This window comes from Manis pentadactyla, chromosome 11 (genome assembly GCF_030020395.1).
Source record: "Manis pentadactyla isolate mManPen7 chromosome 11, mManPen7.hap1, whole genome shotgun sequence".
Classification (NCBI taxonomy): Eukaryota; Metazoa; Chordata; class Mammalia; order Pholidota; family Manidae; genus Manis; species Manis pentadactyla.
In genome coordinates this window covers 45,588,524-45,605,614 of record NC_080029.1, presented here as the reverse complement: position 1 = coordinate 45,605,614, position 17,091 = coordinate 45,588,524, and the positions used below count along the sequence as shown (strand labels likewise).

General features: G+C 48.3%; 1 protein-coding gene across 6 annotated transcripts in view; it reads left to right on the top strand.

The window, feature by feature from the left end:
- The window catches only part of SAMD4A (sterile alpha motif domain containing 4A), a 206,089-nt gene that overhangs the window by 165,278 nt on the left and 23,720 nt on the right, over positions 1-17,091 (top strand). For all 6 annotated transcript variants that reach the window (XM_036918325.2, XM_036918306.2, XM_057488453.1 and 3 more), the window contains 5 exons: positions 4-113; positions 2,229-2,315; positions 9,017-9,350; positions 11,568-11,653; positions 16,699-16,817. In XM_036918325.2, the coding sequence (XP_036774220.2) occupies positions 4-113; positions 2,229-2,315; positions 9,017-9,350; positions 11,568-11,653; positions 16,699-16,817 (736 nt within the window). The remainder of the gene's footprint in view (positions 1-3; positions 114-2,228; positions 2,316-9,016; positions 9,351-11,567; positions 11,654-16,698; positions 16,818-17,091) is intronic.

Genomic DNA, 17,091 nt, shown 5'->3' with positions numbered 1-17,091 from the left:
CAGATGTTCCCGCCTGGTTAAAAAGCCTTCGCCTGCACAAGTACGCCGCCCTCTTCTCCCAGATGACCTATGAGGAGATGATGGCCCTCACTGAGTGCCAGCTGGAGGCTCAGGTATGTGTTCCAGGCGACCATTCCCTGAGGTGTCCCAGGTGGAATCGGAAGTTCAAGTCCAAGACAGACCTTGTTTGGACCCATAACTATACCCACCCAGTAGCTTGCCTTATTCTAGGTGCTGCCAGGAGCTGGCCAGCATTGCAAGATGAGTAAGGCCAGATTCTTGCCTTCAGGGTCTGGTAGGAGATGGAAGACCAGCAGATAACCACAGGGCAAACGAGGATGAGACAGAGTGTTATGAAAAAGTTAGAACCTAGGTGCATGCTCTCACTGCAGGGTGCAAGGGAGGAGTCAGTGGAGTGTCCTAGAAGAAAGACATTTGATCAAGGCCTCAAAGAGTCTCTGTCCCTGATTGTGAATTCCTTACCCCCTCCTTCCCTCTATCTGTCCAGGGCTTGTTACTAATAGTAAGTAGAAGCACCAGGTCATGCCTTAGACCTTCCCCAACACTTTTCCAAAAACAAGCTGAAACAGACTGATCTTAGTTAAGATTAGAATAAACTGTACAAAATATTTTTTCTTCTATCCATCTTGAATAACATGAGACATCACTGAGAATGACATTGCCCCAGGTCTCAGATTTCATTTCCCTCCTGTGCGCCATATAAAGACAAAATTCCTCCTTCTTTCTGAGGCATGTTCCCCAAGTGTGGGTGCCAAAGGCTAGGCCAGTCAACAGAACCCCTCCAAACTATGCATGTCTCCCACCACGCTGTGCTCAAGTAAATAGATCTGCCCTGTGTCTTCGTTTCCCTTGTTTAAAATTCTATTTGCATGCTTCCAGTTGACCTCAGTTTCCTTTGACCAATGATTTAAAAGAATGAATGGTCTGAACAGGCTAATAGTAATTCCCCTGCAGGAAAAAGAGACTGTACCACTTGGGACATCACTGCTGTGGACACATAGCTCCTAGCAGATCGCTGGTTTCCCACTGCATAGTCAGTGCCCTTAGTTAAACTCTGCAGGCCTGGCTGAATACCGGTATTGAGAGGCGAGACAAAGCCTGAAGTTACTGCACATTCTCAGAATGAAAGGCAGTAACTTCCAACTCCTAACACTTCTCCCACTGCTTTGTGGATCTGGATTACTCCTTGAGATCCCAGGGATTGATGGGAACTGCTTCTAAGAGCATTTTTTTGTGTTTGGGTCAGTGTTGAGAAAAAAAATCTAAGTCAACAGTTGTTTGACTTGAGAAAAATCAAGAAATAATTGACACAGATGGCAAAGCCAGAGGGCAGCACAGACTTTTCAGAGTAATTTACTTCTCTTGAACCCAAAGTCAAGGCTAAACAGAAATCTGCCCCCAGCACTTCATCTTAGAGAGTGAGTCCCATGGTCACTCAAGCCTTAATTTGTCTAAGGAAAGGAAATGTCTGTAGTGTTCCTATCTTTTCCTTCTTTAAAAGGAATCCTATGAATAGTTGCAAGAACTCACCAGTTTGTATTAAAAACTTGATTTGAGAAAGGACCTTCTGTTTGGAAAGTTGCAGTGTTGGTAGTCAAGTGTATAATGAAATCCTTAGTTACTGCTTCACAGTTAAGAAGATGCAATCCACAGCTCTGTGAATACTAATCATTTACCTGAACTGATGACTGAACTATAGGTTTAAGTTGTTTTCTTTTCTGGTTTTCCTTATGAAGACCAAAGAGGGGCTGCAAGCTGACAAAACTTGCCCTGTGTCATATAATCCCAGGTGAGAACTATACTAGACTTTACACCTGAGATGGGAAAACAAGAGTAGTTTAAGCAAGCAAAATATTGGTTTAGGGTAGGGACCATCAGAAACTAGGAGTCACAAAACATGGAGAAGAAAGAGGAGTGTATGACTTAGAGATATTTTAAGACTATGTAGAAATTTCATGGTGGGTAGGGTAAATGGCTGTCCTAGCTTGCTCTCTCCTAGAAGTCATAGCCTAAATGTGTAGCCAGATAGACTTAGAAATTTAGGAAGAAGAGTTTTATGACATAGGTTCTAAAGAGAAACAAATGGATATTTATTAGTCTGCAAACATGTAGCAACCAAGAAGACAGTAAAGTACAAAATAACCTCTGAGAGTCTCTAAGCTGATTCTCAAAAACACATTTTTAAATATAACTTTGTTTAATTACAGAATGTAACCAAAGGTGCAAGACACAAAATTGTCATCAGTATTCAGAAGCTCAAAGAAAGACAAAACCTCCTGAAGTCTTTGGAAAGGGTAAGTCATTGCTGAGCTAGGGAACACCTGCCTCACGGGAATGCAGGTCAAGGAAAACTCTCAGCTGAAAGTGTCAGTGGTGGGCCTTATAGAGTATATCATGCTGTTTCCTTACCAAAGTCAGAAAAAATGAAATGATTCTGAAGTGCTGTTTCCTGGTTATGCACGTTTCTGTGTAACCTGATGGCCGAAGTATACTTACTCCCAGGTCCAGGAAGCTCACGACTGGCCATCCCAGGGCTCTAAAGAAGAGCTGCCAAATGCACACATTTTATGTACATTCCCCTCTGCCTTTTATACATCTGTAGAGATTAGTGAGGTATACAACCCACAATCAAAGGCTGAAATCTTGACAAAAGAGTGGGGGGAATATGCTGATGGGCTTCATTCCTGCTGCCCACCCCGAGGAGCATGCATTTTGAGAAAAGCTGCCCCCCAAGTGGCCCATCCAGCAGGTATACTCCAGATTCAACAGAGGGGATCTAAGCCATTTGGCAGACAAACACAGTTGGCTCCCCAGAGAATAATTCCAGACTTAACAACAGTGTGGGTCCCCATGACTCTGATAAGAACCATCTTAGAAATACAAAATGCTGACAAAGTTTACACCAGTGTTGTAAGTGGTTATTAGCTGTGTTTACTGCCCCTTTGTGTTTGCTGCCTAAACAGGTTCCCTTCTATCTTTGTATCTGGAAATCATTCTGGTCATGAGGCCATTTTTAGGACTTGACTATATAATTTCATCTAAGCTGCAAAGGAGACCAGGCGTGTTTTCGCACATAAGTGAGCCCCTGCTGCCTCTGCCCCATGGTTGGGATTCTTGTGCGTTGCTCCTGGGAGGCCGCAGGGAGTGGTGGGGGGCAAGCTCAGTAGGTATCTGCTGCCAGCAGAGCTTGGGGAGCAGCCTCTTCTAGGAGTCCCAGGGTGCTTTTGGAAGGGAGCTAAATACTGAGGTAGGTTGGGTTAAAGCAAGTTTAGTGGGTACAAACAATTTAATGCAATGGGAGGTTTTTTTTTAAACTGATTCGCAAAGATATGTGTACATAACTTTACATACAATATATAAAGTTATATTTAATGCATATCCAATAAAATATAAAGTAATATATTTATAGTATATGCATATATGACTTTATAAAGAAAGTGGCTTTTAAAACCTGTGGTTGGAGAGGCAGGCTACTCACATGCACATGCATGATGAAAAGCCTGTTCTTAAAGTGAATCACAAATGACAAGGGACCTACCCAACCTAACCCAAAGTTATTGTTGTTGCTTGTAGTTTTATGCTAACTCCTTCTCCAAGCAGTTTAACAGAATGATTATTGCCATTTTTAACATACAAAACTGTTCTCTTTTGGGGAACGTTCAAAAAGCCAGTTTTCTCCTTCTCTGTTGAAAAGCACAGAAAACATTTCCATAGGATTAGATTGCTAATCCTTAGTGTTACAGTGAAAAGAGTGATTTTTTTATTTCTGGAGCATCCTTCAGGGACTCATTCATATCCTCTGTCACTGAGGCAACACACCCACCTGAGAGACAGAGATGGAATTGCTATTAGCTCCACTCCCTTGGGCTGGAGCTGTGGGTGGAAACACAAGGGCAGCAGGATGGCATGGGTGGCCTTCACGTGCCATGGACTTTCTATCTAGCCTTTGTCAAGTCAGTGACATTTCACTCCTAGAATAATATTGACTCCACAAAAATGCTTTCTTCCTGGTTCACTGGAATGGGAATGTTAAAAAGATAACCGATGTAATACGAGGTTTGAGAGCAGTAATGGCCAGGAGGAAAGCAATAAGGACTTTATCCGGTTTGTCATCTTTGAGGAGGAAAGCAGGTGTCTCAGGCCATCGCAGTGCACTTGCTTCAGAAGACCCGAGTTCAGGCACCTGGGTGCTGTGCCTTCAGGAGCTGATGGCCTGGGGCTGCGGGTCCAGCATCCACTCACATTCATTCCTCTTCTCTGAGACCCAGGCCCCTGCTGCTCTTTGAGAGGAAGGGTCATCCATACCTGTTACCACTTAGGCCACCAGGGGCAGACCCAAGCCAGCTGTTTGTCAGGTGTCCCCAGACGTGCTCAGCTGACTGTGCTATTGCAATGCCATCATCGGGCCCCGGCCTGCCTGCAGCATTCTCGCCTCACATGGGACCCAGAGGTCTCTCAGGAGATAGCTGGGACCCCACCCATGGCTCTTTCACAGTCAGTTGTCGCCTCAGACAGGCTCTCTGCCCAGAGCTTTTCTGCTCAGTCACTGAACACTCACAAAGCCGCTGCTTGGGGTTAGTTTCACCCCATCCGCTGGAGGCTCATGTGAAGAATACGGGGTTCTTGCCTCAGGGAGGCCGGGGGCGTATTGCAACAGACAGGCGTGGTGCTTTCACAGCCCTGTGTGATGGAAATCATCCCTGGGGCAGAAAGTTCTGCCAGGAGGAAGCACAACCTTCTTCGGTGGTGAGGAGAGGGGCCTTGGAGGGGCCTGCGCTGGCTGGGAGACTCGGTAGGAACCCACAGCCAGTCTTGGTGGGCCTCTGAGCTAAGGCAGGGGCCACGGGGGTGGAGAAGGGTAAAAGAGGTCATCTAGCAGGTGTCTAGGCATTGGTAGGGGATTTGGGAACAGAAAAGATACGAGTTACGGGTGTGGGAGAAATGGGGTTCAGTTTGATGGACTGAGTCTGAGGAGCCTGGGGGCCACCAGGGAAAAGCAGCCAGTCAGTGGTCAGAACAAGTCTAGAGTCCACAAGGGTTGGAAAGACCAAGTTGTGGGCCCTCTGTGAATGGTAGTGGGTGTGTGTCAGCTGGGGAAAGCTGAGGGCAGGCCCCGAGGAGCCCCAGAAGATATGGAGGGACTGAACAGTGACCGAGGCTGAGCCTGCCCAGAGCAGAGAGGGAGGGTTTGGAAGAGGGGATCCCAGCAGACGCCCTGGGGCTGTCACATACGATGAGGACTGGACTGCCTGCCGCCGGAGTTGGCCGTCAGCAGGTCACCAGTAGCCATGATGAGGGTTTCAGGGAGACAGGGGGCACAGAAGCGGAAACCCGTGAACGGGCTGTGTGAATGTGTGATGAGGCCATGGGGTGAGAAGTGTAGACTTTTCAAGATAGTGAAAAAGGAAGATTAGAATGGGCACAGGGGCAGATTTTTCAACATTTATCTTTAATAATGAACATGTTTCCACGTGCTCTTATTCACTGTCCTTCCTCAACTGACTTCCAGACTGTAAGCCTGAGCCTTCCTCTGAGCTGGGACCTGGCGTGGGGAAAGGAGTTCTCTCTCTCTCTCTCTCTTCCCCCCGTGTTCCCACAGCTCTGTCCCGGCAGCATTCTCACTCTGTATGGGTCCCAGGAACTGTAAGCATCTTAGACAAGGATTCTAAAATTTGCTTTTAGATCCCCAGTGCCTAACTGTGCCTGCCTCACAGCAGGGCTCAGCTGATGTGTGGTGAATGAAAGCAGGAGAAAGGATTTAAGCAGCTGCAGGAGCCCATCTATTGTATGAGAAGCCCGATTCTCACCCAAAGAGGAGATCAGGGCCTGGGACAGTTGCTAAGTGCTAGGGACACTGGCTGCCGAAGCGCTGTCTTCCAGATAACTTGCCTCTTGTTGCTATTACATGCCCCAGAAAGGCTCCGAGCAGTCTCCCTCCAGGCCAGATGCTCAGGAAGTAGCTTTCTTCTGGCTTGTGTGCCCGGACTGCACTGTGCACAGCCCAGCAGGATGCCGTGTGGCAGGGGACCGGCCTTGCTGTCACCTGCTCTCTCACAAGCTCCTCAGTTCCTCATGTTAGTTAAAAGACAGCTTCATCTTTGCCTCTTTGTCTTTATAATGTAGGATTAAATTTATGGCATGGAGGATCCATAGAGACTTGGGTTGACTCCTAATTTTTGTCAACATGGGGAATTAATTCCCACAACTGGTTGAAGGCATTGCACTGAGTCCCATTCGGGCTGTTTCCTGACTGCTTCTCAACTTGGGCCCTCAGTGTTGAGTTCTAGAATTTATTTGAAGAGCCAGGAATGTAACCGACGGTCATAGTGCCACTCCACAGGCTGGCATTAGCAGGGGGTGTTGCTAAGTGGTTGCAAGCCAGGTGTTTTCCTTGAGACAGTGGCTTGAAGTCTGGAAACAAAACAAAACACAACAAAAGTGTGCATGATTCCTGATAAGTGACTTTTTACAGAAAATGTCCAGCATTATTCATTATGTTTCCTTTTTGGTGTGGCTTCCCCAGTAGAATAAGGTAAGATTTGAACTTGGGGCAAGTATATGTTTGCTGTTTGAAGGAATTCAGTTCTTAGCCTAACCAAATTCCCCATCCCCCATCACCAAGTAACTACAGAAGAAGTATTCTTTCATGTGGCGAGAATAGACGAGGGTTTGGTGGCAGTTGAGTGTAACCGCAGGCATTTGCTCACCTCAGCGGAAGCTGCCTGGTGGGATGGATGACAGGGACCCAGGTGGTCATCCAGTAGACCTGCCAGCTCTACCTTCCCTGTCCCCTCCACGGGGAAGCCTCATCCCTCTCTCTCCTCCTCTGCCCCCTGCTCAGTCAGGGGCTGGACAGGGAGGTCAGAACCCCCTGTGCCCCAGGTGCTGGCTGGGCTATTGGCAGGCCTTAGAGGACCTTGAGGCAGAGGTCCCCCGGTTGGCACACAGGAGGAAAGGTGGCCAGCTCCCCTGGCATGGCTCAGCTAGCTTGCCTCCATGTGCTCTGCCCTGATAGCTCACCACGTCCAAAGTCGAGGAACCAGTCCAGTGATGGCCTCTAGACTCTGGGAAATGGCTGGTCCAGTCCTGGCAACAGGAGAACTGGGAATGATCGGGAACAGCCCTGCCTCATGCACCAGGCTTGCTGGCATAGACTGCAGGCCTCGTCGCTGCCATGTCCTCCAGGCTTAGAAGGAAAGGGGGTAGGCTCTCTGAAGCCCACCTCTTTAAAAGAAAAATGGGCTTTCTCCCCAAAATAGGCCAGACAATTCTGGTGGCTACTCAGCTTTTCAGTTCTCTCCTAAACCCTGGGTGCCAAATAGGCTGAGGCACAGTTCAGGCTCTGTTTCCAGTCCCTGAACGTAGCAGGTTCCTGCCAACAGCTGGGCAGGGATGCTGGTGTTTTGCTGCCCAGAACAGACGCGTTCCTGTTGATGACTGCAGACCTTGGGTCTCCTTTTCCTAATGGGTTGATGGGAAAGCCTGGGTGCAGCAATGGTTGTGTTCTGTGTGTTTGTGTTCCTTGACATCATCAAGCAGTTTTTCTTAAGAGAAGATCCCAGGGATGAATTGCTCTCATGCTTTAGGCTTTTTAAATTATGTCCTTGCTATTCTGGGCTCTCAAAAAATGAATTACTTCATTAGCAAACAGGGCCCTGATTGTCAGTGTCCATCCTGGGTCCGGGCAGAGATTTGCGACTGTGACAGCGTGCTGAGGCCCCACTCACCAGGCCCTGAAACCCCAGCCACAGCACCCGAGCCTTCCTGTGCCTCTGTGAGCATCAGGCATGTAGATAAATGTTGATCAGAGTCAACTTTCATTCTTTTTTCTAATAAATAATGCCCAGCATATCAAAATGTAAGTACAGTAGGATCCAATTTTATTAGACAACATAAAAAGCCATGCATATATGGTGAACGTATAGGTCATATGTATTTTTCTCCAGAATGATCCTTCTAAAACATGTCATTTCCCTGCTCAGAATCACCCCTGGTGCCCCGATCTTATCTAGAAGAAATTCCAGCCCTGCTGCTCCTCTGCAGGCCTCCATGCTCAGGCCCCGCAGCTCCCTGGACGTCAGGTCCCCCTCACTCCTGCTGCACCTCAGGTCTCCTTGCTGTTCTTCACACACTCATTTACGGTCCTGTTCCAGTGTCACCCCCTCACAGAGCCTGCCTCACAGCTGCTGTGGCCTGTATCACAACCCCTGACATAATGTATTTCTCTCAGGGTAGGATATAAACCCGCCAAGGGAACCCTAAAGTCAGTCCTGCCATATCTCTTTGCCGAGCAGAGTGCCTGGCATGCCAGAGCACTGAGCACATGCTTATCAGGTTAACAAAGTACAGGACACAGCAACAGACACTGACCTGCAGCTTTACAAGTAGTAACATCACCACAACCACCCAGTAAGGCAGGTACTGCTGTTCTCCTTTCAGTATACAGGGAAACTGAGGCACAAGGAGGTTATATCATTTACCCAAGGTCACACAGCAGCACAGAATTCGAACCCCAACATCTCTCCTAGAGTCTGTGCTTTTAACCACTGCCGTGTGGGCTGAGCCAAGTGTGAATGAACTGGTTCCTTCACCCAAAACAAGTCATACATAGGACAGGAAGCCACATCACCCAACTTTATTGTATAGCTTCTAAAGTGTTGAATGTAAAAATACATAAATGCTTTGTGCAGAAATTCACTGAGGAAGCCAGGGAAGGAAATGTCCCAAAAGTATTATAGTGACTGTTGCTAGGTAGTGGGATTTTCAGGTGATATTTCTTCTCCTCACTTACATATCTCTGTTTTCCAAGTCTTCTACCTGGGCTAATACAGAATGATAAAATTAAAGCAGTTGCTTTTCCAAAGACTGTTCTGATGGAAGGGCTGGCACCCATGAGTCCTGTCTGGGACCAGCTGGGGACAGGGGAAGGGAGGCATTAAGGTGAGCCACCCCCATTCCAGACCCTAATGGAGGTCTTCTCCCTCTGACTGTCCAGGACATCATTGAGGGGGGCAACCTGCGTATCCCACTCCAGGAGCTGCACCAGATGATCCTGACTCCCATCAAGGCCTACAGCTCCCCAAGCGCTACCCCCGAGGCTCGCCGCCGGGAGCCCCAGGCCCCGCATCCGCCCTCACTGATGGGCCCCGAGAGCCGGAGCCCCGACTACAAGGATGGCCCCTCGGCCACTGGCGCCACAGCCACCCCCTCGGTCGGGGCCAGCGGCGGGCTGCAGCCACACCAGCTGAGCAGCTGTGATGGGGAGCTGGCCATTGCTCCCCTGCCAGAGGGGGATCTCCCTGGGCAGTTCACACGTGTCATGGGGAAAGGTAAAACCTGGTTCTTCCACATCCTACTTTTCTTCTCTCAACACCACTAACCAGAGCTCCCAGGTCCCAAGAGGTTTCCCCTCAGTGCAGGATGAACTGCCTGTCAGGGTAGATGTTGGTAGCCCACTTTACAGATGAGGAAAGTGAGGCTCAGAGGTTAAGTCATTTGGATCTGGACTCTGATCTGTGACCCCATAAGCCTCTTCCACTCCCTCAGACTGCGGTCCCCTGGTAGACTGCCCACTGGGCCTTGAGACCATCAGGCTAAAGTCAGCCTTCACTGCAGACATGCAGTTCCCAGCCACACCATGTTGCTGTCTATAGGGCAGGGCAGAACTCTCCTGTGGCCCTTGAGGTAGGAGCCCTGGGCCTTCCCGGTGGCTCAGACCCTTATGTGAGTAACCTTGAAGACAGCCGGCGCCAGAATTATTTATGCTTGATGGACTGTTTCACAAGAAATCTTGATTATTTAAAAAAAATAATAAATGTCAGTAATTTCCCTTTGGGAAGGGGAGACAATTTTTTCTTCTTTATTAGCCAATATTTCAGACCATTTTAAAGAACCAAGTTTTCACAAAAAGAAACAAGCAGTGGAGTCTTACAGTTGCAGTGAGAAACTCCCATCGTACATGTCCTAAAAAGACATCAATCCGTAGACATGTGGCTCCGAGGAGGTGACTTGTGGCATCCCTTGGAGCAGACATGCCAGTAGCTTGGTGGGCAGGGTGGGTCCTCAGTGACCACCGACTCACCTCCTCACGCTCCCCACCTGCCCCACCCCACACGCTGAGTGGGCTCTTAGCTGTGCAGGACTGGAACAGATGACCCCACGCGTGAAGAGACCAGTGAGCATGTGGCGCATCACCTCCACCCCCTAGGACCCCTCCTGGACTCAGCCCTCGGGGGACACAGACTCCTCTGGCTTCCCTTTAAAGTTTAACTACTTTCAAGTAAATTATTAAATAAATTCATGCTCTACATTAAAAAATCAAAACTAAACCAAATGGTGAAGGTGAAAAATATCACCCCCACCCCCAGCCCTGCCATCTTCCTCCCAGAGGTCTGACCACTGTGAACAGGTTTGGGGTAGCCCTTCAGAAACTTTATAATCATATGGAAGCATGAGTACCCTTTTTATGCACAAACAGGCCTTATTCACGTGTTTTTCTGCAGCTTGTTTTTCTTTTACTTTTATGTACTCCTAGTATTTCTATCAATGCTATAGTACCACCGCACTCCTTTTTAAATGTTGCATACTAGTCCACTGTATGCATAAACCATAATTTACCTAACAGGGTCGCAATTAGCAGACCCTGAGGTGGTCTCCAAGTTTTTGTCATACTGAAAATCTACGTGCAAAGATGTTGTATAAATGGGATTCCATGGCAAGCTGGCTATGCAGCATTAGGGAGACGAAGGAATCATGATACCCGGGTTTCAAGTTTAATCTACTTGAGTGCAGGGCATTTTCACTTCCGATTGATGTCTTTTGTCCAACCATCTCCATGGTGACCTAAACACCACCATCAAAATCAGAGCATTGGAGCCTCTAGGAGGACAGTAGCATGGGCCATGCTGAGGTGGCCTCGAGAAATCCATTGGATGTGTTTACCTGCAAACTAAGTCTGCTCTGACATTACTAGCCCCTGCTTGAGTGTGCACGTGAACTCACATGTGTATAAATGTGTGCATTACATTGAGGAAATAACCCTCCAGTGACTGCACGGCATGCTTCCTGCACATGTGTATGCCCACACACCTCTCATCCTAAAAGATGTGCCAGCCTCATTCCTCCAAATGAGGTACACAATTCATTCATAAAATTATGGAGACTGCTCTCTGATAACAGCAATGGTCTTTGATGCCTTCGAACTCCCTTCTCAAAAGAACCCTCTTTCAAAGATAAAGCACAGGACACTGCTGTGTTCTTCCCAGAGTGTCTGTCTCTGGCTGGGCTGCAGAAGGCTTAATATAGAATGGTATGCTTGGAATTAACTGAAGGGGCTTCTCGAGGCTAGGCCTTCTGTGGTGACGGAGCCTTTGACTTCAATGGAATGAGGAGCCTCCTGGCCTTTTTTGTGAACCTTACGTAAAGGCACAGGCACACAAGGCCTTTCAAAATATTGGTCCTGAAAGGAAACCAGAGGCAGATCTCAGACATTATAATGGGTGTGCATTTAACAACTCATCTTGCTTCTTTCTTTTTTAAATTCACAGTCTGCACACAGCTCTTGGTCTCCAGACCTGATGAGGAAAATATAAGTTCGTATTTACAGCTCATAGACAAGTGTCTAATTCATGAGGTAAGTAGTGACAGTTTTCATAAAACGTCTTCTCATCCCTTAGAAATGATTCTCAGAGTTGCTGTGATGTGATCGTTTAGGTGTCCAACAACTTGTTTTTGAGAGGTGGGCAGTCATTAAGAGTAGCTTGGGCAGAACTCAGCTATGGTGGCTTCAGACCTAAATGCAGCTTGTAGATTACTTTGGTGGCCAAAGATCTGTAAAGGCTAAGCTCTGATGTGAGGGTGAATGCCTGAGGGAAACCACTGACTCCAGTAGGGTCCCCGAGTGACCAAGCCTGGGCTGGTTAACACACACACCTGCCAGCCAGCCTTAGTGTTTCCAAGTCTTCCTAAAATTACGTGTTGAACCAGTTTACCTTTTGGCTCTGGGAAACTTGAGAAGGAAGGAAGGAAGAGTGGGAGGAAGAGAGAGTGCACAAAGGAAATACGTGTGCTTGTGTGTGTGTTGTGTGTGGTTTGATGGCTGTTCTGCTGCATTTTGACTTACGGTTTTTATAGGAATTGTGTTCAGCCACATGAAGCAGACTAGAAATGGGCCTTCCAGACTCTCAGTTCAGTCTCCACAAGAGTGAGGCAGGTCCTGGCACTGCTGGGTTGGGACAGGCCCCTGCCCTGCCCTCCTCCAAAGAGTGACAGAGACAAGGTTCTAGGCCTGGATGCACCCGAGGATGCTGAGGTGTTCTGTGGGCTTTGTACGTGAGCATAAGATGGTAAAGACCCCAAGCCTCCCCACCATTGCCATGTGGGCAGCCAGAACCCCAGGAGTGCAGCGAGCCCCAGTGAAGGGAGCTACCCAGCGGAGAGGTCTGGCCCCTAACCCCACCTTCCCACTCATGCTCCCGCTGCCCCCAGCCTCCCAGGCACGCCTGCTGTGAAAGGCCAGTTCTGTGGGCCCTCTGCCCTTCTGTGGTCCAACTCCACCAGTCCCTCACAGGCAGGTGACAGTTCCTCTAGGTTTCCATTGCAGTCATGGCCCCCTAGCCCCTAAACTCTCCTTTCTGATTTCTTCTCACAACAGTGCACGGATTCTTAGGCGTCCCTCCCACAACCCCTAGCTCATCATTTTCCATGTCCAGTCTTGACACTGCACTTGTGTTGGCCAACAGAAAGTAATAGGAAGGAAAGAAAAGAACACATTGAAGAATTTTAGAACTCATTCATTCCATCAATGTTTATTAAGCGTCTTGGCCCTGTCCCTGACCAGGCAGCTTACAGTGTGAGGGTAGTGGATGGGACAAAAGGAAAACAGGTCATTGCATGCATGCCACAGAGCCCAGATGGGGAGCAGAGGGCATCGAACCCAGAACTGGAAACTGAGCATTTCTTCAAAGTTATTGCCTCCAAGCTAGAACTGAAAGGCAAGCAAGAGTTTACTGGTAAAGATTCAGTTTGGGAGGTAGATGAGCACTCCAGGCAGAGACAGTGGCATCTGGAGGGCTGTGTCTGGTTGGGGGGGGAGGGTGTTCGGGGTGGGTTTGGGGGAGACATATCAGGGAGGACTTAAACTTCTGAAAAAGCAAACTGCAACCTTGCTTCCTCCCCCGTGCCCACTGCCACACGGAGCCTTTAAGATATTGGAGGACAAGTTACCTTCCACCTCGCCTCAAGCCTGTTGAGCCCATGAGACAGACTAGTGAGTCCTCTAGCTGCCTCGGTTGGCAGGTGCACGACGAGCTTCCTAACTGATCCCACCTGCCCCGGAGCTGTGGCCTGAAGCTTCTCACTCTCCTGCCGTCATGCGTGCCCTCCGTGGGCATCCTGGCTCTCCTCTCTGTTCCTTTCCCCTTTCTCTCCCTGGCTGCCTAGGGATTCCGTGCAGAGATGGTGCTGTGGGGCCTCGTCTTCCCCAGGCACAGGCCCTGACTGCAGCAGAGGGGCCTCTTGCTGGTGGGAGTCGTGGGCAGAAGGGAGCTCATGCCACGTCCGCTTGCCTGAATTCCCGTTATGATGGAGGGGCTTGCACTCCGCTTTGGAAGGGAAAATGCTGTTCAGGACTTTTCAATATTATTTTAGTTTGAGAAAGAGGAAATGCGTCTGAATACTTTTCCACAGCCTCGGTTTGTTCTGTGTGGGCAGACACATCCTCCGAGAGGCCCCATTGGGTGTGCAGGCTCCATCCTGACCGAAGGTTGGCCTGGGCTGCACGAGTCAGGACTCCCTTTCACAGCCCAGATGTGCTGCTCTGTACCTGACTGGACTGGGGGGCAGGGGGAACATTGACTAAGCCAAGACACCTTCCTTCCTCCCCAGGGACAAAGGGACTGACTCACTGGAGTAGTAAAGAAGAATGCGAAAATTCTGAAATTTATTTCTGAGACCACTTACTTTGTCTCCCGGATTATAATCACAGGCCTGCTGCTTCCTTGCTGTTTTGATGAAGTTCTGGGAAAATGAGCTCTGGCCCCCTTTATGAGTCCTTTGATCCAGCCACACAAACTGTAGGGCACATCTTGGCTATCTTCCTCCAGACAGACGTATTGGTCTGGGCCTGACAGGGACAGAGGACTTGGAAGTGGCTGACTGCCTGTGTCTGGGCTATCTGAGGTGTGGAATCTTCCTTCCCTTCCAGACCCTAAGGGAGCTGCTGCCTGCTGAACCCAATACAAAGCCCTGTGGTGAGGTATCAGCTGTCCCACCAACAGCAGAGAGCCCCCACAGTGGAGTGCTCCTTTGCAAGCACACACAGGAACCAGCTCTCAGAAATCCTTGGTGGCCAGCCCTACCCCAGCTCCTCCCCACGCCTCCCATTGCAGCGTCCCGGACTGAGTGGGGTGCAGGTCCCAGACTGAGCAGACCCCGCCGCCACACTTGCTCAGCCCTGCTATGGGGCCTGCTCCTATTTGCAACCCGGAACCAAGCGAGCCTGGCACCACAGCACAGAGTGAACGAGCTCGCCTCTCTGTGGGGGTGTTGGCATTTTCACCTTCTTGGATGCCTTTTGCCACCATGGGCAATGTCATGTTTGAACTGGTTGGTGTCTTTGGAAGCGCTTGGAATACACATCAAAAGTTTTTCTCCTTTGTCACGTGGAGGGAGCTGTCCTTAGGGATGACTGCAGATCAACTCAGTATTTTAGTTTTGAGAACTTGAAGCCATTTGTTGGGACTAACAGTGATTGTTGAATATCAAATATGACAAACCATGTACCACCACCAAAGGGCTGGTCTGTGCAACAGAACAAACCCGGTTAAAGTATTTGTGAGCAGCATGTATTGAGCCCTTACTGAGAGCCAGGCATGTTCCAAGTATTCTAAGTTCATTTCACGTTATCTCATCTCATCCTTACAGTAACCCTTTGAGGGAAATAGTATCCAGAGTTTTTAGAAGGAACTAACTCTCAGGAAAGGAACTTGAATGCAGGGACTCAGGCCCCACCCATATACATCCAGAGCATTCCTCAGACCCCCTGGGTTGGACTGTCCTCCCCAACTCATCTTGACTGACATGCCTGGATCCTGTGTCTTCACTCAACATTTGGCTGAATAAGTGAGTGAAAAGCAGAGTCTAACCACCCCTTTATTAGTCCAGCAGAAATGCTTGCCTTTGGCAGTTTTGAGGTACTCGTGTATAGCTGGACACTCACTGAGCATCACCAATCAGTGAGAGAGACCCTGGGGGAGAACCACGTCCTCACCTTCTAGCCACAACACCATCCCTCCATGCACACTAAGGGTGTCGGCACCTCCTCCTCTAGTGGGACACTGAGTCCCTTGGTTGGGTAGCTCTCCTTGATGAATATCCTTAAAGGCTTCTGGCTAAGGTCATCCAAGAGGAATGGCTTGCCTGTCAACAATGCATTTTCCACAAATGACTAACATCTTTTGGCTTTTGATTCTTGCATAGCTCTCCTGTGTTCAGCTCCTTAAAGATTAAATGTCATCAGGAGAAAATTAAGCTGTCATTTTTTTTCTTTGTTTAAGGAATCTGTTTCCTTTGGAGAAACAGTCATATAGTCTGTTACTCTAAGTCATAATTTATTGTTCCTTAAAGGATTTCATGTCTTATTGACAAAATTATCTGGGTATGTTATCTCCATCATTGTTACTGCTGATCAGTCATATCTGATGGATTTCCCACAGCATGTGGACCACAGTTCTAGGCACTTGACAGGGGATTCCTATATTCCATGAATAGTCCTCAAACCATTTAGAACGTCACATGCCCATGTTCTACTTGCAGCCGAATTATCAGAGCACTCGCTACAATCACAGCCCCCCCTGGACTCCTCTCCAGATCTATTAAGTCAGGCTCTGGGTAGGTGGGAATCTACATTTTAACACTTTCCTTGGGGAATTGTATCATGAATTTAAGAGGGGACTCATAACCCTTGTAAAGTCCTTCCCTGGGCTGCAGTGTATATAAAAGGACACATAATACAGGGACAATGTGTCGTGGGGCAGTAGACCAAACATTCCCAAACACCAATTTTACTAGAAAAGACTGAGAAGGCATCAGCTTTACATATTTTCCTAAACTTCAGACAAAGTTTGGGTCAGGATTGGGGCACTTGAGTTTTTGTAGGGCACAGAACTCCTTAACTGGAGATTCTCATCAAAACCCTGCAGCACAGAAACTATACTTCATTTTCTGAAGCCCTGCAGACCACTCCAGGGTGACCACACACCATTAAGCAGATTGATTTTTGGAGTGGTTTAGCATTTCCATTGATTATGAAAATGTAGGGGGCCTGTAAGAACCAGAGTATTCAACAATCAATTTTGTAATTCATTCTTGGTTAATAAATAGAGTCCAGAGTAGAGTCAAAAGACAGGGAAGGTAGATATGGATCTGCCAGAAAATGCAACCAAAAGCGAGGGTTGTCAGAAGCTTCATGCGTGTACCGTGCCAGGCACCTCCAGTGTCAAATGACTTGAATCTTCAGAACAGGTGGCTCCCAAATGAAACCTACTGCTGTTTGGACCGGGTTGGAAACAGGTGAAGAAGCAACTGCAGAGACTCCGATATTTCCCCCTAGTAATTGCATGTTTCTCCCTCTAATGCCAGGCTTCATCACCCATTAAAAAGTCCTGTTTGTTTTTGCAGGCATTTACAGAGACACAGAAAAAAAGATTGTTGTCATGGAAACAGCAGGTGCAGAAGCTCTTTCGGTCTTTCCCTCGGAAAACCCTTCTAGACATATCAGGATATCGACAGCAAAGAAAGTATGTTGGGATTTCATCCTTATGAATGCATGCTGGTTCCCAGGTGCTTAATGCCTGCCTGAGTACTGGGGGCAGGACCATTGCAGAGCATCATTTCTTGTCCACCAGGACTCTCGGTGGCAAGTTCCAGATCACATTCCTTAAACAGATGCAGTTGGGAAAAGGCTGTAGAGAGAAAGCATTCTCAGAGGGAGAATTGAATGTGATCTTTTGCATCTTAGTTTACATTGTCAAAATGACAGTACCAGTCTGGATGGGCACAAGGGGAGACGGG